This window comes from Anolis carolinensis, unplaced genomic scaffold, assembly GCF_035594765.1.
Source record: "Anolis carolinensis isolate JA03-04 unplaced genomic scaffold, rAnoCar3.1.pri scaffold_23, whole genome shotgun sequence".
NCBI lineage: Eukaryota > Metazoa > Chordata > Lepidosauria > Squamata > Dactyloidae > Anolis > Anolis carolinensis.
The window spans coordinates 161656-187067 of NW_026943832.1; the positions used below are offsets into that span (position 1 = coordinate 161656).

At 38.1% G+C, this 25412-nt stretch overlaps 1 protein-coding gene across 1 annotated transcript in view; it reads left to right on the forward strand.

Moving 5' to 3' along the window:
* The window catches only part of LOC134294793 (transcription initiation factor TFIID subunit 9-like), a 136851-nt gene that overhangs the window by 9178 nt on the left and 102261 nt on the right, over window positions 1-25412 (forward strand). The window contains exon 2 of the mRNA XM_062966519.1: window positions 8840-8938. Coding sequence (XP_062822589.1) covers window positions 8840-8938 — 99 coding nt within the window. The remainder of the gene's footprint in view (window positions 1-8839; window positions 8939-25412) is intronic.

Genomic DNA, 25412 nt, shown 5'->3' on the forward strand with positions numbered 1-25412 from the left:
CCTTCCAGTTTTATAAGGGAACTTTCCAAACCTGAATAAAGATTATTCTTTGTAATAAAGGGGACTTGGCAACCCTAGTTTGGAGCAATGATAGGATTTGAAGACACGTGAAATAATTATTACACAAATGGAATGCCAATCATGATCTGAATATTCACTGCACAATGAAACCCCCCTCCCCCCAAATGTCTAAGGAAAGTTACATATGTATATGATACCAACAGAACACAAAACATATATCTCAAATATGAGAACTGGTATGTGTTGGACAATGTCTCTGGAGACCAGGGTTTGAATCCCAACTCAGCCATAAAAATCCATACGGTTGACATTGGGCAAGTTATGCTTTCTCATCCTCAGAGAAAATCAAAAACAACCCGCATCTAGATACTTGCTTAAAATTATAATCTGGCAAAAAAAACCTGAGCTAATGGGGATTTTTGCTCCACTAGAATGAGATTGTATGGGCAAAGATACAAAAAAAAAAATGGGTGCCCAGCTTCCGAACCCATAGTAACATATGTCTGGCCACAATTAGAGAATAAATAGACCTTTAAATACAAAAGCACCAGACCTCTCCAGTGTTACAATTTGAATGGTGCAATACAAGCAAGATTGTGATGGAAATAGATCTTGATCCCAGTCACTTAAAAGAGTAACTAGCTTTGAAGTGTCCACAGATCCACTGAAGGAATAACTATAATCAAATGTTACTGTGCTGCTTCATCTGCATGCTAATTCTATTGATTTTATTCAGCGCCCTGGCCTATATATGGTTATATGGAAGTGCTGGGAAATGGGAAAGGACGGATTAAAAGACACAAAATCAATAATCTCTGCCTGAAAATTTGGCATTGTTGTACAAATGAGCAGGGAAGAAAAATGAGCTGAAAAATTCCTCTGCAGCCAGAAATAGGTGAAACTCGGAATTCAAAGATCTTGGTGACAGATAGATTTAAAGTGGAAGGCACAAAGGAGAGGGAGGGTACATACAGTGCTACTTTCTTTCAGCTTCTAGAAATAGTTTACTCATCGGTCAGTGGAATTTTATTTTCTGAGGATCACATTTAGTTGCAGTATCCACTAGAGATGGAAAGTATATTGGCCAGAATTCTATCACCTTTTACTTAACGTGACTTTTCATATACTTACCGAAGTATAAGAGGTGTTAAGAAATCCAGTTACTGAATTGAGAATATGTATCCTGAGACATGTGTAAGAGTCCCCAATGTGCATTGGGACTAATGTCCATTGATGTGCAATGCATAGCAGTGCACATGAGTGTGTATTGTGCAACAAACACTATTAACTACACTGCAGTAATGTACCAGCAGCCCTCTACTGGATGCCGATATTACAAAACTGACTAATTATAATTCCCCAAAACATAAGTCCATTTACAAAGACATAACTTCCATACAAGAGTCTAGTTGTTTATTATTATGCATGGAAATGGATTTTCTGATTCTATGTCAGGAAAACCTTTGGGGAAGAATAATAGACCAGCCAAATTCTTACACATTTTTCTGTTAGTATTTGAAACTTCCGAAATGCTGTAGAGGAATTATTTAATATAGGAAAAAATATGGGTTTTGTTCAAAAGAACTCAGTGGAGAAATGTAAATTTAGCTGGTAAATCCGATGCATCCCAACACGTGCAAATATAAATCAAATATTAGCCTTTGACTTTTTTAAAGTGACAGGATGTGATAATGCTCTTTAAAAAATAGAAAATAAAAGGTAAGAATTGAATATGAAATCCTTTCATGTTATATATGTGTGTGTGTGAGAGTGTGAGTGTGTGTGTGTGTATGGATAGAGTATGTATTACTATTAGCTGAATATACACTCTCCTCTAGAGATGTAATTCTTTACTAATTTTCATCTTGACAGAAGCAAGAAGTATTTTTAACAGTTCTCTTTTCACTGTTAGAAAGCCTTTGAAAACCAATGGGTTTTTTTTTTCATGGTGCTAGGAACAGCTTTTTCCCCAAGCAGCTTTTTCTGCACAGAAAGTAATATTTCTGTGGGAAATATTGTTTTGTGTGTAAAATGCTATTTCTATTGCAGTAATACTGTTTTCTTCACAGAAGTACTATATGCAAATTTTGCACAGAGGACGTTTTGAACTATGCAAATTCTGTCTGCTCAATCTGAGAATTTTCTCATCAAAGTTTTTCAGCACTCAAAATGTTTCAAAGAGATTTTTTTAAAAGAATTTTAATCATATTTATTAAATTACATTTCCACAAAATAGTAACAACGTGACTGAGAAAGCAAAAGAAAAAAATACATACTAGAAACAAATGGGAAACAACACAATCAACAAACAGATTCAAGTACTTATTTTAAAAGAAAAAAGGACTTCCTGCTTTTTTGCTAGTGATGTACATTTTAACTATAAAGTAACTTTATTAATTTATTTCTTTTACATATTTTAAAATATTCCTTCTCCTATACTCTTCGCTCTCAGAGGATGTACACTTTTGACTATTTAGTATGGAGAAAATGATCAGTCTGTGCTTATGACTCCATCAGGAGAAATGAGATGAGAGAAGGTGATGACTTTATTTTTAAACAAACTGCCACATCTGTAGCCTTGTGTAGGCTTGTGCTAGCACCACAGTAGTTAATTCAAAGGAAAGCTCCCATTTATGAAAACACTGATAACGATTCCCTCTGCAATTGTGACACTGTCCATATCTTTCCTGCAGCACACCATACTACAGCATTATTCCTGCTACATAGGAATGCAAACCCTGACTTAGTTTAACCTCATCACATTCTTGATTAACCACAGAAAGAGGTTATGCACTTTCAAGACTGAGCTTTGCACATAGAATCATAGAGCTGGAAGATACCACAACAGCCCTCTAGTCCAACCTCCCACCATGCAGAAATACACAACCATAGCCCTCCTGACAGATGGTCCTCCGATAGCTGTTTTAAAAAAACCTCCAAAGAAAGACTGCCACACTCCCAGGCAGCATATTTCACTGCCAAACAGCTCTTACCATCAGAACATTATGTCTAATGCTCTTGACTTCCATACTCCAAGCAATTTCTAACAAGTAGCTTTCATGTCACCAGAGAGACGTATCCATTTTATGTGAACTTTACAGGAGCTATCCAAGGTGCTGAACTGTATTTCCAGCACAGCTGAGCACCTTGGTTAGATCCTTTAAAAATTACAATATAGACCAGATTCCCTGATCATTTTACAACAGAAACACCTATTGTCACTGCCAAGAAAAGCTAAGGAAACATCATAGACAGCCCTTTGACTTTCTCTGAAGCATCTTTCTTACTGATTTTTTTCACTTTACTGCCTTATTATTTCACACATTTATGATTGCTGTACAGATCAGAAAGAGTGGTATCTTCTCCCCACCCAATAATACTGCCCTCTCAGAATCCTATTAATCTCCTTAGACCAATGTCTACTCTTCCACCAATTTTCCTCTTCTCCCCCAATCCCTCCACTTTGCGTATTCTCTCTGTTTTCTATAGCCTCAACATGTTTTCTATGAAAAGAGAACTTTTGCCAGGAGCTTCTGAAGCTGCAGGAAGAGATTCTATTTTTAAGCTTGTTGTACAGCATAAGTGCCAATTTCTTTACAGTTTCACACTTTATTTCCTTCAGAACTCTCCAAAGAATTTCACCAGTCTTGGTGATTTACTGCAGGGGAGTCTCTTGAGTTGCTCAGAAACTTCGTCATGGGGGACTTTGGTCTCTGTAAAGGCTGCACATGGGAAGAAAAAGTATGTGAAAATACATTTTCCCAAGCATCTATGGTACTGTAAACCTATCAAAAATTCATTCCATGTGTTCTGCTGCTTCCCTATTCCCCTGAATTGTCACAAACATCATGGTTTATCGAAAAGGCATGCAATCACACAAAGCTCAGTGGGATGACAGTGTTTGAAAATTCGGGTTATAGTTTTAAGACAGCTGATTTTTGGTAGTCTGCTGACGCTAACAGCATGCTTGGATGGATGTCCATGTAGAAATGCTGTATATTCCTGCATGAATTGTATTGAAGAAATACATTAATTTCTGTTGCTGTTGTTGTGTTCCTTTTAGTAGGTTCTGACCTATGGAGACTCTAAGATTATACATAGTAGGGTTTTCTTGGCAAGAGTTGTTCAAAAAAGGTTTTCCATTACTTCCTCTGAGGCTGAGTGTGTGTGACCTCTCCAAGGTCACCAAGTGGGTTTCACAGCTGAGCACAGATCCAAAACATTGTTTCTGAAGAACACCCGTCTGGAATCTAATCACTCCAGTATGACTTTATGATCAACTGCTGCACTGGAGAACTTAGAGATTCCCAGAGAGACCATAGTAAAAAAAATGTATGAATAATCAAATCTACAGAAGATATGTCTGCAGTACACATAAAAAAATCAAAGAATCTTCACTCTATAAAGCAACTTTAAATGAATTGGAAATTATTGAAATGTGTATGAACTGCTCAACCTGTCCATGACCTACCATGTGATTGACATAATGAGCAAATAATTTACAGGAGATGCATGCAAATCCAGTCATCTGGAGGTGAGAAGCAGAGTCTGAAAACCCTGAGAGAAGGGAATGGGCAGAATTTTAGTGTTTGGCAAGGGTAGGGAGGAGAATTTCATGCCAGAGAAAAACTGCTCTCTCTAGCCATTCAATGCAGTATGGGTCTAGAAATCTACCTTCTGCAAGTGGAGATGTTGTGTACAGTGACACTCAATATCTCCTTTTGTAATGTTCCCAAAGCCCCATACATTGTAATGTCACTGGTCAGATTCCAATCTTGGTTGTCTGATTCAAAAAACTTTTGAACAAATATCTCCATAAAGTCCAAAGGATTGTTCACTCTGCAACAAGTGAGAAATGTCAACTTTTTTTGCAATTCATTTTTGTGATCCAGTCACGTATATATAAGAACATTACAATATGATTGGAACTCGATGAGGGAGCACCTTTACTCCTTTAAAAAACTAGTTTTCCAAGGGGAAACAATCTCACCTATTTTTCATAGCTTTGTACATTTAAAGCTGCAATTTAAACGGGAATACTACATAAATGTCTGTTCAATTAGGATAGAAACACATTACATGCCTGGGAAAGTGTGAATGAACTTCATCTACTCTTCACCTCTTCAATGAGGTTCATTGACACTTTGTGCTTGTCATGCTGTCTCATAGAAGAGCTTTTTCAAAATAGGAAACATTAGAAGAATGTATAAATCATGTTTTATTAGTATTAGGCATGTCACACTGCACTTTGGTATTTATTAGGCATGTCATGCTGCACTTAAGAAGACTGAAGTGAATGCTATATGCAGCACTTTTATTTATTTGTAATTTTTTTTTATGTCACTCAGTTTCTCCAATGAAGTAACGTTCAGTTAAGAGACAACATTTTGTGTAAGGATTGATGCTTAATTATTTATTACTGTTTGGTGGCATTCTCTGTCTCTCATGCATACGGCAGAATGGTGAGAAAGCAAGATAGGGTGGATCTTGTTCAACCTATTTGTACTTTCTAGAGTTTCTCAGAAGGTGTGTTGCAGTGGTAGTTGAGGTCAAAGAAGAAAGGAATGGGATGTAAGAGAAGAGATTTATCTTAGTGTAAACTTGTATTGTTAATAAGAAAGCCTTGCAAGGGAGGGGCATTTTAACCTTTTATAAATGGAGAAGGGACCACATATATAGTCAGCCCTCCACTTTTGTAGGGGTGAAAATGGACCCCACTGTAAAAGTGAGAAAAAAAAAACCCATGGCAGTGATGACCTTTGTGGTCTATTCTGACTCTATGACGCTATGATCTTAAAAGCCCCCCCCCCCCCCCAATATTTAGCATGCTTGCTGACTGTAGGAATCCAGAGCTTGTTGTTGTATGTTCTTGCATCTACCTGGGACCTGCCTTAGCCCAAACAACTCCCTGCCTTGTTCTTTTTTAGATGCATGGCAGGTCTGCTCAAAAGATACATCCCATGTCTCCTCCTTTACCAGCAGCTCTTTGCAAACAGGTGTCCAAGCCCACCGTGGCTGCAAGTTGCTAGTGCCAGCCCCCTACTTGACTGATAGAGATGTGCACTAAATATTTTTCTTAATTTCTTTCATACTATTGTTTCATTTTGGCCATTCATCTACACAAAACGAATGACAACATTTTCGTAGGGAACGAGAGGCAAGATGAAAATGAAAGCCGCACAGTCATCGTGCTTGCTTTTCTTTCCTTTTCATTTCAGCCCCATAACAATAAGCAGGTACTGACAATGGGCTGCTTTCCCATTACAACCGATATGTACCAATGGGTGTTAATAATAATATTAATATAAATAACAATAGTTATTCTGGTACCCTAACCTGAGTCTGGGAGAGTAATGCCTCCCCATTACGTCTGATGTGGGCCAATGGGTTTTACTAATTTCATATATATATATATACACACACACACACACACACACATATATATATATATCGATAGCTACTCTGGGACTCTAAGCTGAGTCTGGGAGAGGAGTGCCTCCCCATGACAGCTGATGTGTGCCAATGGGTGTTAATTATAATATTAATATTAATAACAATATTACTCTGGGGAAGACCCAAATGTTTTAAAGGTTGATGGGCTAAAAGGGGTTGAAATGCCCTCCATGTGTGGCAATTTTCACCCCTCTAGCTCAAAAATGGGTTGGGGGTGAGTCTCAGAAGCACTCCCATTGCCACCAATGTCATGGAAATTTTCGTGTTTTCCATTAGCCAGATGAAAATTTGTGTCATATAGATGGCCCATTTTTGTTAGCAGGAACCAAATCCGAAAATGAGATGACACAAATGAAACTACACAAAACGAACAGCAATTTCATACAAAAGCACAATACTATTGCCTGGGAAAAACACAGAAACAAAAGTCAGGAGAGTCTCCTGTACACTATCCAGCATCTGGTTCTGTGTTTTGCCCTGATCATACTGCTCCCAGTGAAAACAGAAAAAGAAAGTGAGAGCCCTTGCCATCTTAAACTGCCCTATTTTCCCAGTCTTGTTGCTTCATGAGAAACAGAAAAACAAAGAGAAGTGGTTTGGAAGAGAGGAATTATCCCTGTGTATTTAGAGGCCCACACGTTTTATTCCAGGAAAGAGAAAAACAAGTGCAGTCTAAGGCCCCTTCTACGCTGCCATATACTCCGGATTATCAAAGTAGATAATCCAGATTATCTACTTTGAACTGGATTATATGAGTCTACACTGCCAGATAATCCAGTTCAAAGTAGATAATCTGGATTTTATATAGCAGTGTAAAAGGGACCTAAGATGGCTAAACTGTTATCTTTGCTGAACCCTGCCTTACGGCAAAACTCCACCATTGATTCAGGCCCCTTCCCAAAACTGAATAAAATCCCACATTATCTGCTTTGAACTGGAATATATGGCAGTGTGGACTCAGGTAACCCAGTTCAAAGCAGATATTGTGGGATTTTCTGCCTTGATTTTCTGGGTTATATGGCTGTGTGGAAGGACTCTCAGACTCATTTTTGGTTGAGAGAGTGCAAATGATCCAACACCACCTTGTGGCTTTGCATAACTGAGAAATAATTTGAACACTGGTGCCCTAGAGTCCTTGGCTAAGGATGCTCTAGGGACCCTTCTACACTGCCATATAATCCAGATTATCAAAGCAGATAATCAACATTGTCTGATTTGAACTGGATTATATGAGTCTACACTCCCAGATAATCCAGTTCAAAGCAGATAATCTGGATTTTATATGGCAGTGTAGAAGGAGCCTAGATCAGAGCTTTCCAAACATTTCATGTTGGTGACACACATTTTAGACATAACATCATTTCATGACACAATAATTCAGTTTCACAAGGAATTATTATTATGTTATGTTTATTTTTATCCCCCCCCCCCTTTTCTCTCTACAACAAAGACTCAAAGCAGCTTACTAATGGAACACAGTTTTAAACCTAAAACTAATGGAACACAGTTTTAAACCTAAAAATATACAAACATTAAAACATAATTAAATATTATGGTTATTAAAAATAAACAGTTAAAATCCTTAAAACTGATTAAAAACATCTTCAGAGCTAAAACCACAGCAAACCACAGGATAAGCCAACCCTTTGTGATACAGACACATAAATAAATTGCAACAGAAAAAGTGTATAGGGACATAACATATCTTATTAAAATCTTTCACATATATATATATATATATTTCACATAGACTCAGAGGTTCTCATTATGTTTGCATAACTATGCACTGCAGCCAACGCACTAACACATTGTGACACACAGTTTGGAAAGCTCTGCTTTAGATGGAAATTCTGCATGGAGTGGAGGGTTGGACTCCATGGCCCATGAGGCTCCTTCCAGCACTATGATTCTGTAATTACTCTGTCTCTCTACTACTTTGCACTGCTTCTCCTCTTTATTTTCCATGTATAAAACAAATAGAATAATTGGATAGCAGTACCTTACTTTCAGGGGAGAGAAAGACAAATGGCTCTGATCATCCCTCCCTCCCAACATTAAGGTTGTTTGTACAGTACTTTCCCTCCTCGCTTTCCTTCATTCTTGGCCTTCAGTGTTCAAGAACCAGCCTGCAAAACTTCATAGTGAGGGCCACAGTGTATGATAGCATGAGATCAGACAGACGAAGCCATTCAAAGACTATTTCATGGATTGTCAATTAGAATCAGCCGCCACTGCACTAACTAGCAAAGACAGCCTAATTAACAATGCTTTGAACTGTACAGAAGTGGTCTTACTGGGTGAAAATGAAATTCATTTGACACAGATTCATTGAAAAGGTGACAAGACCTTCTTGTATTTCCAACAGATGAAGCACGAGGCACAAACAAAATCCTTCACAATCCTGGTGTGTTTGGCAAGTTGAGACAAAGCATGGAGCACTTTGTTCAAAACAAGAAAAGCACAGGTACGGATGTGGAAATTAAGAGAAAGAGAACATTTGATAATTGTGTACATTTAAAAAATCAGAATGAAAAAGATTGATATATGGATTGATCCAGATTATTGATCCATTTGTTTTTATTGGAAACTCTTATTCTTCTGGTGTTTAACTATGACTCCCACAATGCATAATCCACACGTATGTCTGCCTGAGGGTGCATCTATAATATACAATTAATGCATTTTGACACCATTTTAACTGCCATGGCTCAATGCCATGAAATAATGGGAATTGTAGTTTTATTTTTCATTTTTTTCATTTTAAGGGAAAACAAATCCTAGGCTTGCATAGCATTGGGCCATGGCAGTTAAAGTGGTATCAAACTGGATTAATTCTACAGGGTTGTGGCAGCCCAAGACATTGATTCATGTCTGAAATTCCTCTGTTTTCAGAGTGTTGTTCCTTATTTACTGTTCTGATTTTAGAGGTTTTTTTAATACTGGTAGCCAGATTTTGTTCATTTTCACGGTTTTCTCCTTTCTGTTGAAATTGTCCACATGCTTGTGGATTTCAATGGCTTCTCTGTGTAGTCTGACATGATAGTTGTTAGAGTGGTCCAGCATTTCCACAGAGGAATTACAGACATGAATCAATCAGGGGCAGCTAACACCTCTGAACAAAATATTCCCCCAGGTAGGAAGAAGCTAGGACATGAATCAGGCAAGGCCGTTAATGCTAATCAAGGTGACTAATTAAAACATTCACACTGCCCTCCAACAGACAAGAGTTCCTTCTCCCACCCTGGACCTTCCACAAATATATAAATCTTCCTTGCATAGTTCTTTTCCTGTATACCTCATAACCTCTGAGGATGCCTGCCATAGATGTGGATGGAACATCAGGAGAGAATGCTTCTGGAACATGGCCATACAGCCTGAAAAACACACAACAACCCTGTGATTCCAACCATAAAAGCCTTCAACAGCACATTTATTCTGAGATGTTTCTCCGTGCCAGAAGAACCAAACTTTTCCCAACTTCGTCTCCGACTCTGAGGTTCCTGGTGCAGTGCTAGTCAATATCTCCCATATCAATAGGACAGTGAATCTAACCCTGATTTTAGGATCAACTTTAAAGGAGCTGTTCAATCTGATCTTGAAGGTCAGATCTTTACTTTGGATTGCTCCTTTAAAAACCTAGTGAAGACTCAAAATTCCACCCAGATGACTGCCTCCAGCTGCCAACGTACCACTGTTCAACTTAAAAGTGTTCTATTTCAATTGCTTTTTCTCTTTCTATTAGCCAGCCAGCATTTTTCGAGTTGGCATCTTATTGTCTTTGTTTTACCATAAGTGCTTGGCTGTCATATCCCAGTGATGCGGCTTGTCTCACCTTGGGGGCTTTCTATTCTAATCTAAAAGCCTGAGGCAAATTTCTTCTGCTCAAGAACACAAGGGTAATGCATACAATGAAGATTTAACGGCAAAGGCCTTTGTAGGGCACTTGGATTTCCAAAGAGAGGGGGAGACAAGGAGGGAAGGAGTCTATTTGTTTTACCACTAGGATTCCTCCTTCAGCCTTTCTTTAGTTAAGCCTACCGATTTGCACATTTCTGCTGACTAATACGGGTCCCTAGGAATATTCCCCAAGCAACCCTATGCATTCTATTTTACAAGGCTTGGCCAGGAGAGGCAACCATCTATTCAAATCAATAACCATCAAAGAGGAGCTGTTTGACTGAGACAGCATCTTTTCTTTCACAGCAAATAAATAAATAATCTCGCAGAAACTTTGGGGAGGCTTTTTTGCACTTATTTTGGTTGATGTTTAAATCCAATGCTTAGCCTTTGAGACTCCTCTATCTCTTGCCACCTCCTGGCAGCTTGGTGTCATTGCCATTGATTTTTCTGTTCATACACACATGAGAGTTGTGTCATTGAACGGGAAAGTCTTTCTCTACTGTCTTCTTTGTATCAGCTCAATATAAGTGAGCAAGCACTCCCTGCCAATAGATAGAGCAGTGCTGTAACTGCCAGAGCTCTTCTTAGGCTGTATCTACATTATATAATTAATGCATTTTGAGATCACTTTAACTTCCATGGCTTCAAAATGCGGAATCAAAGGAGTTGTACTTTTAGAGGGTCTTTAGCCTTCTCTGCCAAGCAGTGCTGCTGCTTCACCAAACCTCAACCCCCAGGGTTCCATTGCATTAAGCCATGGCTGTTTAATTTTGTTAAAGTAGAGTCTCGCTTATCCAACCTTCACTTATCCAACATTCTGTATTATCCAATGCAGTCTGCTTTTTAGTCAGTGTTTTAAATACATTGCGATGTTTTGGTTCTAAATTCATAAATACAGTAATTACTACATAACATTACTGTGTACTGAGCTGCTTTTTCTGACAGTGTGTTGTAAAACACGATGTTTTGGTGCTTACTTTTTAAAATCATAACATAATTTGACATTTAATAAGCTTTTCCTTAATCCCTCCATATTATCCAACATTTTCAGTTATCCAATATTCTGCCGGCCCATTTATGTTGGATAAGCGAGACCCTACTGTATATCATTTTATCTGTTTGCTGTCCCAAAATCTCATGGTGAAAGGTAAAAACAAACAAACAAGGAATCAGCCATTCCCTACCATGCAATCATCCCTTTCTTATGGCAGAGAGGAATGGTTTGGTGATTATTGGGGTGGCTACCATGCATCTGATTCTTGCTCCTTGTCTCCTTGTTTCAGCCATCTTTCTCCAATATCTCCTAAATACTTCCTCTTCCACCTTTTTCCTGCAATCTGGCTTCAATTCTTTTTTCTTTTTTTTCAAATCCTACCTTTCTTTCCTGGAGTCTTTCCCTTTTCCTTTTGCCTTAGTGCTTGCATCCAAAGGGGTTGGTCTCTCAGTGTCCCTTTTTCAGTTGAAACTCCAAGAAACTGTGGTCCAAACATAGTAACTTGGCAGCATTCTGCACCCTTCTGCTTTCCTTCCCTGCTCTGTTTGTTGTATATTTGTATATTGGATTCAAATGTCAGACAAGTCCTGACCATCCTGGAGCTTCTTTTTCGGCCACCCAAACCACAATATTCTGTTTTGTTATGAGCATGATGAGTGAGGTTTTGTTAGCACTCAGGCAAACAGGGTTTGAGTGCTTGCTCATCCGTGGGAATCTTATGGATGACCTTGAGCAAGTCACATTCTCTCAGCTTCAGGAAATCAAAGATAAACCCTTTCTGAATCAAGAATGCCTGTGGTAGATTTGTGTTCAATGTATGTGTACATATGCATTCAAATTGCCTGCTGATTTATGGAGACCCAGTGAATTTCATAGGATTTTCTTAAGCAACATTCAATCTCTGAAGAAATATTCAGAGATGGTGTTCTTTTTGAATATTCCTTTCCTACAGCACCTTGTATTTTTTTAAGGTCTCACATTCAAGCACTAACCAGGACTGACTGCTTAGCATCCATGTTCAGACAAGATCTGGTGCCTTTGAGGTATAGCTAGGGCCAGGGTCATCATAAATTGGAATAACTTGAGGACTCACAAAACAATTTTTAAGAGTCCTTCCAGAGTGTGATTTATTCATTTGTTTGCTCTGGTGTTGGTTCTGTTCTCCCATGGATTCCCCCCCCCCCCCCCACACACACACACACAGCTTTTTTTTTCTCTTTGACTGCCATATACTGCTCTATTAGTTCTGTTTGTATTTTGATTGGTTTTTAATAGCACTTTTCAGTATTCTCTGGTTGAGTTGCTCCAAAAAGAAGTGGAATCAACATATTTTAAATCTAAATATTTATGTACTTGAGCAAATGGGCCTATTTGCATGTGGCAGTTGTAACTTGTTTAACCAGAGTCCTGGACTGAATGGTTGGTACAATCTCCTTCCACAAGCAGATTTTCTTTTGTCTTCCTTTTTCGTCATGGTGATGCTCCTAAGACATACTAAATAATAATCTGCTGTTTTATTTACTTTAATATCCACCAGGCACTTAGTTATCTCCTTGCCATGATTGAAACTGGTCAAGGCATCTCTTAGTAGGCACTGAGTTATATACACCAGGGCTCTTCTCAGCGGAGGCAAAAGGTCACTTCCTAAAATCTAAAGCATGTTACTGATTTTCTTAAGTGCTGACCTTCCACTTAATTCAAGGGCAAGTTCGTTGGTGTGCTCCAAACTCCCAAATGTGTAGCAAAGAGATGTATTTGCTATATTGAAAATAGCAATGGCTGAGTTCATGGTTTGGGAGGTTCAGCTTGGTTAAGGTGATAATGACCCTCTGACCTCCAAATGTGTCAGGCCACGACTCCTTTTATCCCCTATGGATGATGGGTGCTGTAGCCCAACTTAGGTGGATGTCACGTTGGGCAAGGCTGGTGTATTCTGCCCTAGTAAAAGGGGAAGTATTTTCTTGCATTTTGACTAGTAAGTAAGATGGATGTTAGAAGCTATGTCTTCTCATAAACAAGTTCTGGTGAGTTCTAATGTTAACATCTGGAAGAAACCACAGGACTTCTTGCAAACCATCTGCCTAAGGGACAAATGAGAAGTTTTGTTCTCTTTGTTTACAACAGCTGTAAAATTCAGATTCACAGATAGCTGAGTGTGGGGGAGCATCTACAAATATATTACAAGTAATGGCTTAGGCTTAATCTGTTTTCATTATATCTCTACCCATTAAAAAGCTGAGAGAATACATTATATATCATGTGATCAATAAAGCGAAATGACTCGCATTTCAATATTTAGAATTTATTCCTACCCAAGGCCATAAAATATTTTGCAACTTCAGATTTTAAAATCATGATCTGACAATTCCAGAGGTACTTGCATCATAAAGTGTCTCGCATCTCCATGAAAGATTTAATCATCTGCAAGCACTCGGAGAAAAGAAATTCTAATCATCCCATACTTATAAAGACTCTTTTGCAATACAATAGTGAGATCAAAGAGTAAAGTTATTGTTTTGCTTTTTCTTGCATGCATTGAATGAGTTGTAGGATAGATCTAAAGCCATTGATTCACCCCTTCTCTTAGTGAAAGGGACTGGCCTCAGGGATGGGAATTTCAGGGATGGTCAACATTTCAGAGAGGCGCAAGATTTGGGGATGGCTAGGTTTGATAGGGAGATGGTGATGATTATTATCTTTATTTATACCCTGCCTTTCTCTCTGTGGGGACTCAAGATGGCTAATGCTCCATACTAAACAAGATAAAAAGGTGTAATACAAAAGTTAAACAATTACATAACAGTGTGGTAAAAACAAAATTGAAATACAGTAAATACACCAAAATGGCCTTTTAAATTCATATTCTTAATGGTTGTATTTCTCTCATCAAAGTTTTATGTTTCTGACCTTGAACTTTTATTCGTTTTACAGAAAAGGAGTATGTTTGGGACTAGTAGAATCGGTGGAGGAAGAGGCCCAAACAGTGTGGTCTTCCTCTTCAACTTATGTTCATTTATCTCCTATAGAATAAAAACTTGAGATGCGGCATGTTTTGAGACTCCTTTGACCATACCATTAAAAACCTGCATTTCTTCTTGTTCAGCAATGAAGCATCTGTCTTCATCCACTTGAATAAACAACTAAGTTTAGTATTTAGTACTCATGTGGTCAGTTTCCTGGCATACTACATATGTAAATATAGTTTTGTATATGATACCCAGAATGTGCACACACACACACACACACACAAATGTTAACAAAATAAACCTAACAAACAAAACTACAAAAAAGAGAAAAAAATCTCATCCCACCCTCACCTACTGAAAAAAGAAGAAAGTTAAACATTGACTTTTCACCCTTTGTCTGATTATGTTATGTGTTATGTTTCCTTCTTTCTTCATAAAAAGAAGGCATTCCCAAATCTTTTTTTTAAAGTTAATGACTGTGGTAACAATATTACAACGTGAATATATATAAGTACATTTTGGACAGTGGTTCTCAACCTGGGGTCCTCAGATGCCTTTGGTCTTCAACTCCCTGAAATCCTAACAGCTGGTAAACTGGGTGGGACTTCTGGGAGTTGTAGGCCAAAAACATCTGGGGACCCCAGGTTGAGAACCACAGATTTAGGATGAGAAAGCTATTTGTATTCACAATCTTCTTTGTCAGGTATCAGCAGCATAGAGAGAAAGAGTTCCATTCTGCCAGTAGCTGGAGCACTGTAGAATGCTTATTGAATCAGGCTTATAGCAATCACACAAGGAGAAGTTATTTCATTAAATATACTTAAATGAGTTACTGGTGCAGAATTCCAACCCATTATTTCCATCTCTCAAGGTGGGAATGACACACCTTTTCCAGCTTGACTTGCTTTCATGTATAGGAACTCTGAAAATAAATACTGACTTGAAAAATTGTCTGGAGGATTCAAAAAGATGTCATTAAATAGTAACATTTCTACACTTTGATTAAAGGAAGGATTTGTACAGTGGCAGTTGGTGACTTCTAGGTCAGTGAAGAGATTCATACACTCCTGAAGTTTATAGGAGCTGTACAAGGAAATAAATATCCATTGATGGTAAGGTTCATGAGGAGGGAGGAGGAGGTGGAGGGAAAGAGGAAGGAGAGGATGTTCAGCAAATTGGATCCTCTAAGTTAGGAGTAAAACTAAGACAGGATTCATTGCTTCACTGACACCAGTTCACCATTTGATATATGGCCACACGTTCATGTTTGTCCCAACTTGAAATAAAATAAGCAAAACTATTTCATAACTAAGTAATACCTAAGCAAAAACCTGAGAAATAGGAAGCAGACTTTTTATACTGCAGGAAAAAATATGGGAAAACGTTCCTGCCTCGAGGAATGACAGCCTTTCTCTCTGATATTTCTGGTGGTGACGCGGCCCAGATGGCATCAGCTTATCTACTGGACAGCACTTGTATAGAAACCAATGCTTATAACTTGCTATACTGGCAGGGGCAGTCAGAATTAAGGCCAATGTTTATGCATGCCATTGCTGAATTTCAAAGCCGTGCCCTCCAGCATACAATACAAACCCATCTCCGGCACAGCAGGGACAATTATACACGAGTGCTAAGCTTCCCTTTCTGGAGGGAATACTGGGCGAACAGGTCTCATTAAAATGAATGAACACCTGTGGCCAGTGGAGTGAGAAGGTTGGCAAAAAGTGGAAAATCTTCTATATACTCTCTTCTTTTCAGCACGAGCTTGGGCAAAGTGGACTATGCAAGTTTCCAGAGTATATTCATGAGAATGTTTTTTTTTGTTTTGTTATCCTATTAATCAAAGCCATGCATCAAAGACATATTCAAAGTATCTTCATGAAGAAAAGAAAAATGAGTCTTGGGGTTAACAAGATATGTAAACAGAAACCAGAATTTCAGACCAGACTTACAGATATGCAAGGTAGAGTTACATATGTGGAATGAATCAGAATTTCTGCTACCTATGTAGTCACAATCATGTCACTGTGGCTACAATCATAACCGCTCCCAATGCCTACTTTATGGGGCATAAGCAATGCAACAGAAAGGAGTAAATTTTTCTTGTGATTGGGATGGAGATCAATAACATTTTCAATATTTCCATCAGTGAATGAGACCAGGATTCCAAGATGCTTTTTTTTTGTCCTATGCCCCATCTATACTGAACAATTTTTGCAGTTCAGTGCTAGTTTCAAATTGTAGTGGCTACTGGCTAGACAACAAACTCCCATGAAAGCACACAAAAGGAAGCCCTTAATGCTCAGCAGTGATCTGTGGTTTGTGTAATCACCATCTGGACATCAAACTGGTTCCAGGATTTCCTGCAATCATCTGCATTAGTGAAACCACTTTCTTCAACGCCAGTTTAAAACTGCATTTAAACAGTCGGTTTAAATGGCCCCCTCAACCTTACTGGTAATGAAAACATCATCTGCTTATAACTTGATCATGAACAAATGATGTTTGCTTTTTTCTGCATGGTTGATGCTCCAACAAAGTACATTAATTAGGGTTAGAAAATTGATGTTATGTAGCTATGTAACTAGGGTAGTTACACAACAAATGGTGACTCTACATGAGCAAGAAAAAGTTGGTTCACTTTGAATCCAGTGCTGGCTGTTTTTCCAGTGAGTAGAGTGGGTTTTCATTCTTTAACCTGACTTTTCTTCGCTTTTGGGCAAATTTAGGAAATAACCCAGAGCTTGCCAGGAACTCCAGAATATTCTGGGCTTCACAGAAGATTGGACAGCTGGTTTGGATCAGATGTTATCACTCTTTAACTGAATCGATCAGCACAACAAAAGGGGGTGCCTTTTTGCCACATTGCCAAGAATCCCTATTAGCCATAGAGCTCCACTTGAAAGCCTGGCTAGCATGATTGCATCTGTAATGCCAGGTGGGATACCATCACAATAAACAAAAAGAGGGGTTTGTTCTACTCTCCTCGTGGCTGATCATTCAAGTGGCCCATTCTAACATCACAATTGCAACAGGTATTGGCTAGGCACTCTGTGGCCAAAAAGGAGTAGCATCAGTAACGAGAAGAGAGAGGTGATGGTCCAATAGGACCAACATGGGTTTGGCCTAGATGAACTATCTTAACACTATTATGGCACAGCAGCAGATCCAGCCCAGGCATCTGGATGCTATCACAGTCATACAGAAAGTTATCCAGTGCTCCAGTCTGGCCTCAGCTTTAGAGTCAGTGTAGACTCAGAAAAGTAGCACATATGGAATACTTCTTATTGATTTTGGGACTTCCACTTCAAGAATTCCCCAACCAACATGGGCACAAGCTGTTACGATTTCCAGAATCCCACAAGCAACATGGTCACCTTCTTTTTGGAGAATTTGTGGAACTGTAGTGAAAAAGAAGACACATCTTCCTTCTTTTAATATTATAGCACTATGTTACCACTGCCATGGCTGCATCCTATGAATTTCCAAGTTTAGTTAAGTAAAACACTAAAGCAGTCTATAAATACACCTCCCTAAACTGCACATTTCAGAATAGTATAGAATATTACAATGGCAGTTAAGGAATCATTATATTATGCTTGTGTAGTGTGGAAGGATCCTTAATTTTGCTGCATACAAAAGTTATTGTTGGAGAACATGAGAGGTCTCATGAACTCACATGGGATAAGTGGACTTAAATCTTTTGGGTCATTTTTAACTAAATTTTCTCAACTTATACATGAGTATATACAGTAATATAGACTGTTTTGGTCTATTTTATCTCTGTTCTCCACATTTGTCTGAAAATATATTCCTATAAAGTACCTTCCACATTGGTGGTACTAAATCCTGCTGCTGCTCTTTTAAAAAAATCATTGTCTTATATCATTAGGTTTGTCTATTGTCATTTATTTCCTCACCGTATCATTTCCCTCTCCTTCTACATGTCTATTCTTTTTTCTCGTATGCTTGATCTTGTCTTCCCTCTCATTTTTAGTCCCATGCAGATACAACAGCCCACCCCCTGTTCCTGTATGTCTCTATTGCTTTGATGGCTCTTTTTAGGTGACAATTTATTATTTTGGATTCCTGCTGCTCCTGCTAGGTGGCTGCCCAAATGACAGCCATACATTCACTCTGGCAGCACTAAAGTGCTTTTATCATTTCATAAACTGAAGGCTTCTCCTTGCTGCAGTTAATATTGTCCACTGCAACATGTCAAAGGCCTTGGCTGCTAGGGATGTGTGCAGTTTGGGTTTGTGTTAGATTTGCATGTGTATTTGATTTGTAGGAGTATGCATTTTCCTGGGCATCAAGAAATAAACACAGGTTTGATATACTTTCTTTTTTGAAACTTGCAAATTTTCAGGCTTTCTTCCATTTGGGTGAAAATCATAAAAATTTAGCGTTGGAAGGGGCCACAACTGACTATCTAGCTACATATTCCCACCTGTTGTGTGGGAATATGTAGCTAAAGCACTATCGAAATATGCCCATCCAAGATCTGCTTAAGGACCTCCAAAGATGGAGAGTCCACTCACTGTCATACCGTGGCCTTTAGAGTTCGATAGTATCACTACACCCACATTGCTCATCCACTACAAAATAAAACAAATGGACAAAAAGATGGGCTGAACTAGGAAATGCTTTGAAAAACCACCTTTCTGAGGGGATGGGCTTCAATGTGCACGTTTAGTACTGAGGCAGATTGGGAAACATTTAATTCAGATATGTTACAACCATTTAAAATAATAATAGATAATTTAAGTAGACTAAAATATATTTCACAAGTTAAATTAAGATAGTTAAAATGGTACTTGAGCATCCATGGATTTTGTTATCCACAGAGGGTCCCAGAATCAAACTGCAGCACATATCAAAGGCTCACTGTATGTGAGTGAGCCCCAATGGTTTTTTTTTGTTTATTTGGCACTGCAATGAAATCTACACTGGCATGAATCAGACCTCTGAGATGAAGGCATTCTACAGCTATAATTTGCAGTCAGCTAGCCATCAATCCACCCATTTGAGCTCCACATTTGAAACTTGAAAGGGAGATTGAGTTAAGTTATTTCCGAATATAACCTATATGTACTCTGGGCTTTATCACCTGAGGCGCATGTCAATCCTTTCTCCAAAAGATGTCCAAAGGTGCTCATGATTGTTTTCATCTTTCCACCTCTTCCTTTTAACACTTCTTGCCAAAGTGATCTCCTATTTCATGGAACCATGGATTTAATAACCATGTTTCCTCTATGGTTCAGTACAACGTAGTGTCTGTATATGGGTGTGTATGCGGGGAGAGGGGTTACAGAAGATAATATTCTGCTGTAAGCCTTCCCAACTGTCAGGGAATAAAGATTACCCCCCCCCCCCCAGTATTATTTACTTAATTATTTTACATCTCACCTTTCTCCAAATATAGGACACAAGGCAATTTGCAGCACAGATTAAACATGTTAAAAACAGGAATTATAATAGTTTTTAAAGTTGGGGGGTTTTTTTGAAAAAAATTACTAAATCAACATTCTTAAAATTGCACTCAATTAAAAAAAATTGTAACAGAGCAACAATGATTCATTGAGGTTGCCTACCTGGCCCTATACCCCAACTTTGACCAGGAGTTACTTCTAGATGTCCAGATATTTTACTGCTGGTGATTCAGTTAAGCCAGTTTTACACCAAGTTAAGAGAAGTCAGGGAATCCTCTGAAGTTTTCAATAATCTGTATATTTTAGTATATTTCAAGGCAGCAATAAAATTGACCATTAGGGCCACCTCCAAAATGCTGATGAGTTAAATTCTCCAGAGTTCCCAAATGCTTCATTCCATTTGTCTTTTTATTCACTTTTCAGTTTATCTGCCAAATGGTCTATCAATGCAAAATAAACCATGTAGCTATTTGATAACTAGCACTGATATCTGAACATCAAAAACTGCATTGGTATTGTGTGCCAAATTATAGTGAGCCTAGGGCAAAGGGTTCTCAAACTTTTTCAGCCGCAGAGCCCTTTTTGAAGCAAAAGTTTCTTGTGGAACCCCAAGAATATATATACATCAGGCATGGGCAAACCTTTGAAGAACAATTTTAACCAACATAAACATCAAAGTATTTCAGTTGAAGGCCCCAGGCGGGGATTAAGTACAACCCCCTTCTGCCATGCAGGGAAGGCACAATCAAAGCACCCCCAACCGATGGCCTTTGTAACAACAACAACAACAACAACAACAACAACAGGAGCAACCCCAGGGGCCATCCAGTCCAACTCCCTTCTGCCATGCAGAAAAAAACACAATCAAATCACCCTCTGAGATTTGAGAGGGAAGTATGGTTATAGATGTGAGAAAAGAGAGAGAAAAATGATCTGGGTGGCAAAGAGGTCAAGAAAAATGGTTTTATGGCAAGGGAGGGAGAGATACAGGAAAGAGGAGGGAAATCTTGGAGGGGGAAGAGGAGGAGGTCGGAGAAGGAGAAAAGCAGGGAACCCCTCAGCATGCTTCGCAGAGCCCAAGGGCACCACAGAGCACACTTTGAGAACTGCTGCTCTAGGCTAATGATATCATGAGATTATTTTTGGCAGAATTTGTCCAGAAAAGGGTCGCCACTGCCTTCCTCTGAGTCTGAAGGAGTATGAGTTGCCTAGTAAGTTTCCATGGCCAATTTGATTGGTGGTATGTGTGTGGGGGGGGGGGGGGGTGTAAAGTAAATTTTACTTGTAAGGTATCATGTACGTCATCGTCATCATGGCGACCAGGCCAATTTCGCTTTCTTTTTCCTCAGTTTTACTTGTGGATGAAAACAAACAAACTATTAATGACAAAAGTGAAAGGAACATAAACCAAAGAATAATGGGGTGTATATATGTACACATACATATGCCACATTCAGGTCCAAAGTCACAGATGATTGAAAGCCCAATAATGTAAAGAAGATTAAACTTAGAAAAGAAAGCAAGCAAGAAATCATATGAATAGTAACACAATGGGTATTAAATATATCTTCTTTACTGTAAGCTTGTTGAATTTTGATTGTTATCTTTCAGTACTGTATATAAAAGACAGAATGGGGAATTGCATTGAGAAATAACCCTGTCACAAGATATCATATGATTTGTAGCATTTATTAATCCCAGTGATAGTCATTATGCTTATTTTGTTATGCCCCCCATATGTTTACAAAGTACAGTCTCATACATTCAAAAAAGAATTTTAAAGCTGTGATAACAGGATAAACTTATCTAGATGCAAAGAAGTTCTGGGACCTGAAATGGCAGACAATCCATCACACTGTAGAGCATGAAGAAACAAAGTGGGTTTAGCAATGGAAAGGATTTAAAAATCAAAAAGTATTGAAAAACATGACAAAAAAAGATCATGGACTAATGTAATTTTTTGCAGTCTGGGACCTATTTTGCGCAATGTTCATACATTGTTGTCAAGTATGGAAAACAGCCTTTTCTGTGCAAAAAATAATATTTATAGGTAGAGGTATTATTCCTTGCATGTAAAATGTTTCCTGTGTAGAAACAATCATGTGCAAATATGTATTAATTACTTCCATTGCTAAACCCTTGAGGGAAGCATCACTTAAGGCTGATGTTACTGGTGGAGTTGTTCTTTTGAGTGCATGCCACGTTACATGTATATGAATATAATTTTGTCAGTAGAAACCTAGTACCACACAAAGAAATCATCCAGTGTTGTCAGCTGCTGACTATTATTTTTTTACTGGCAGGGTCCTCAGTTTGTCTTCCCGGTAGCTATACCATCAGTGGATCAGTGTTTTTAATGAGGTTAAAAAATAATAAACAAGTCACTGTATGACCACTACACCAAGTGGATTTTGGACCAAAAGTAAAAAAAAGAACCACAAGTGCCAGGCATGTAGCCGGGGGGGGGGAGGGGGGGAGAGGCTTGAGGGGCTTCAGCCCCCCCCCCCCCAAATTCTCAGGGTGGTCCGTGAAAAAACCTTACATTTATTATTCAAACTGTTATGTTTATTCATATCATGATCTGATCACCATGCTCAATATATCTCATATGCATGGGGGTATTGGGATAATGATACAAAAGGTTTGCTAGGGTAGACCCCCCCTCACCCAGACTCAGCCCCACAACCAAAAATCCCAGCCCCTCCCAAATCAAAATCCTGGCTACGGGCCTGACAAGTGCATAAAATCACAGCAAGAAACTCATGGAACACAGTATCCTCTAATGTCACCCAGATTGATTGTAGTCTTTTCCAATTAGTAAATAAATCTTTCCATAAATAACTATGTGAAACATGTGGGAAATGATACTGTCTGCTACCATAGTTGAAGTAATTGATAAATGGGAGCCATATTACATCAAATGAATTATGCAGATGGCCATTATTTTTAATGCATTTATATGGTCAGCTATTTTATGAGGACCAGAGACCAGAGTTTATTTTTTCCAGTTAGAGCAGTTGTTTTTAACCTTGAGTCCCCAGATGTTTTTGGCCTACAACTCCCAGAAATCCCAGCCAGTTTACCAACTGTTAAGATTTCTGGGAGTTGAAGGCCCAAAACATCTGGGGACCCCAGGCTGAGAACCACTGAACTAGAGAGACACAAATTCATTGTATATTTCAAATGGCATTCTATTTCTAATCTTGTGACTAGGAAGAAATATGAGATTAGCTCTTTGTATTTGATAGAGTCATTGGATCACATCAATAATGCTACTGGATTAATTTCAATCTTCTGGTTAATAATAATCTATATTTTTTCAAACACAGCTTCCAAAGACTGTTGACTCAAAGGACAATCTCATCACAAATGCATGTAAGATATAGATGTTTACTTATGTCCTCAGTATTCACTGGAGCTTGGTCCCAGGACCCCCCTCCCCATGGATACCAAAATCTTTGTATGCTCAAGCCCCATTATATACAATGGTGTAATAAAATCATGTCTCTTATATAAATGGTATATTCAATGTTTGCTTTCTGGATTTTTTTAATGCTTTCGACCCATAGATGGTTGAATCTATGGATACAGAATCTGTTGATATGAAAAGCCAACTGTATTTTGAACTTAAATCTTTTCAAATCTGACTAAACTTCACTGGGATATAATATCATCTTTGACTGAGCTTCATCAGGTGCTGCACTGTAGAAGTTGAGACAAAATGCATTGTGTTTTCATTCTGTATTTGTTTCTAAGTTTGTTCACTAACATTGATGTTTAAATCCATCTTTCAGACTATTTTAATACCCCTATGACAACTGTAAGTGGATTTGGTCAGCAAGTCATAAATTTTAGATTGCAAGTACTGCACTGAGTTTTTGAAGTACTACAATAATAAACGCTTCAAAGAGGGTTAGTGTTTTTATACTACGTACATTTCCTAACAGATGTATTTGAAATGAAATAGATCACCTGAAAGATTTGAAGCCATTAAAGTGATTCACTTTTTAATTGGTTACAATTAAGTAATTCAGATCTAGGTTGTGATTCTATATATGACTCGTGTATTCTGCATAACTGATCTCTATCCCATACTTTGTGTCCACTTCCTGGGGTATAGAATAATGAATGATTTAAGAATTAAGTAAGTGCTGCATGATGTGGTGAGCAATGTCACTCCTGCTTCTCTGCAAAGAACCTTCCAGAATGATTCTACCCATAACTGTGTGATGACACACTGGGTATGCACTAGTAGATTATATAGAAAGGAACTAATTGTATGTACAATTACAATTTTGGACTCAACCATATGTGTTCTGTATCATGAGATGCATCCATTGCTGTGAAGATACACCATTCACTACACAGATTACTTCCTTTGACATCTTGTGCCTATTCTATCACACACTCCCACACTTTTTTTTTCTGGCAGTTTATTGAGGGACTTTCTTTTTAATGTTGCCAAAGCCCTTTCTTGATTTTTGGTAAGCTGGATCCTTGTGTTTTAAACTGATATTTTATTTATAGCATCAATTTTATATTGTACAGTTTTTAATATTTATTTTGTAATCTGCCTTGTGAGACAAGGTGGGATATAAATATTTAAAGGTGAGAAAACAATTTTGGAATAATTGTCTCCCTTTTGACAGTTAAGGTGAGTTGGAAGATTTTAAATATGGAAGTAATATAAACTGATAGAATGTCATTTCCTTATTTCTGAGTGTCATAGAGGAAAAAGATTGTCATGTCGAACTGAATTGCTGAAAACTAATTTTTTTTAGTATATATTTAATTTTTAAAAAACTTCTTAGCCAATTGCCAGTGATGGGTCATGGTCAATATTCTTGGTTCATGGAACCAAGAACTGTGAGACAAGTGCTTTAGTTTGTTTCCAAATTTGAGCAAACATATTACTGATGCTATTACATTTTGAAAAACTAGTCCACATTTACCAGTTTGGATTTTCATCAAATTGCCAAATTAATATGAATTTTAAAAAATAAAGCAATTCAAGATATTTTGAAAGAATGGAAACTGTTTATGGCTTTTTGACCAATAGAAACTCTAATCTGTGATTATGGCGACTAATAACTTTAATAGCTTTATTTAATTTAACTTAGCTATATTTGTAAGAATAAGGTAACACATTTCTTTTTTTGTTGCATGTATACATGTATATTATACATACTTATCTTGTTACCCTTTGTTTCTGTTTTTCTTTTTCCTTCTGAATGTTGTTTAGTTTGTCTGTATTAAAACTAATAAACAATAAAAACTGAAGGACAAGTTAGTTGTCAGAACAAAAGAGCAACCACATTCAGGAAAACTTTCTTATAATTGCTATGTATCATTAAGTCAGTTTTGACTTAAGGTACCCCATAAATGAGGGACCTCCGAGAAACTATGATTAACAGCCATACTAGGCTCTTGCAAATTCAGGGCCATGATTTCCTACCCTGGAGACTAGGACGCGGAACAATGACTTCAAACTACAGGAAAGGAGATTCCACCTGAACATTAGGAAGAACTTCCTGTGAAAGCTATTCGGCAGTGGAACTAACTGCCCCGGAGTATGGTAGAGGCTCCTTCTTTGGAGGCTTTTAAGCAGAGGCTGGATGGCCATCTGTCGGGGGTGCTTTGAATATA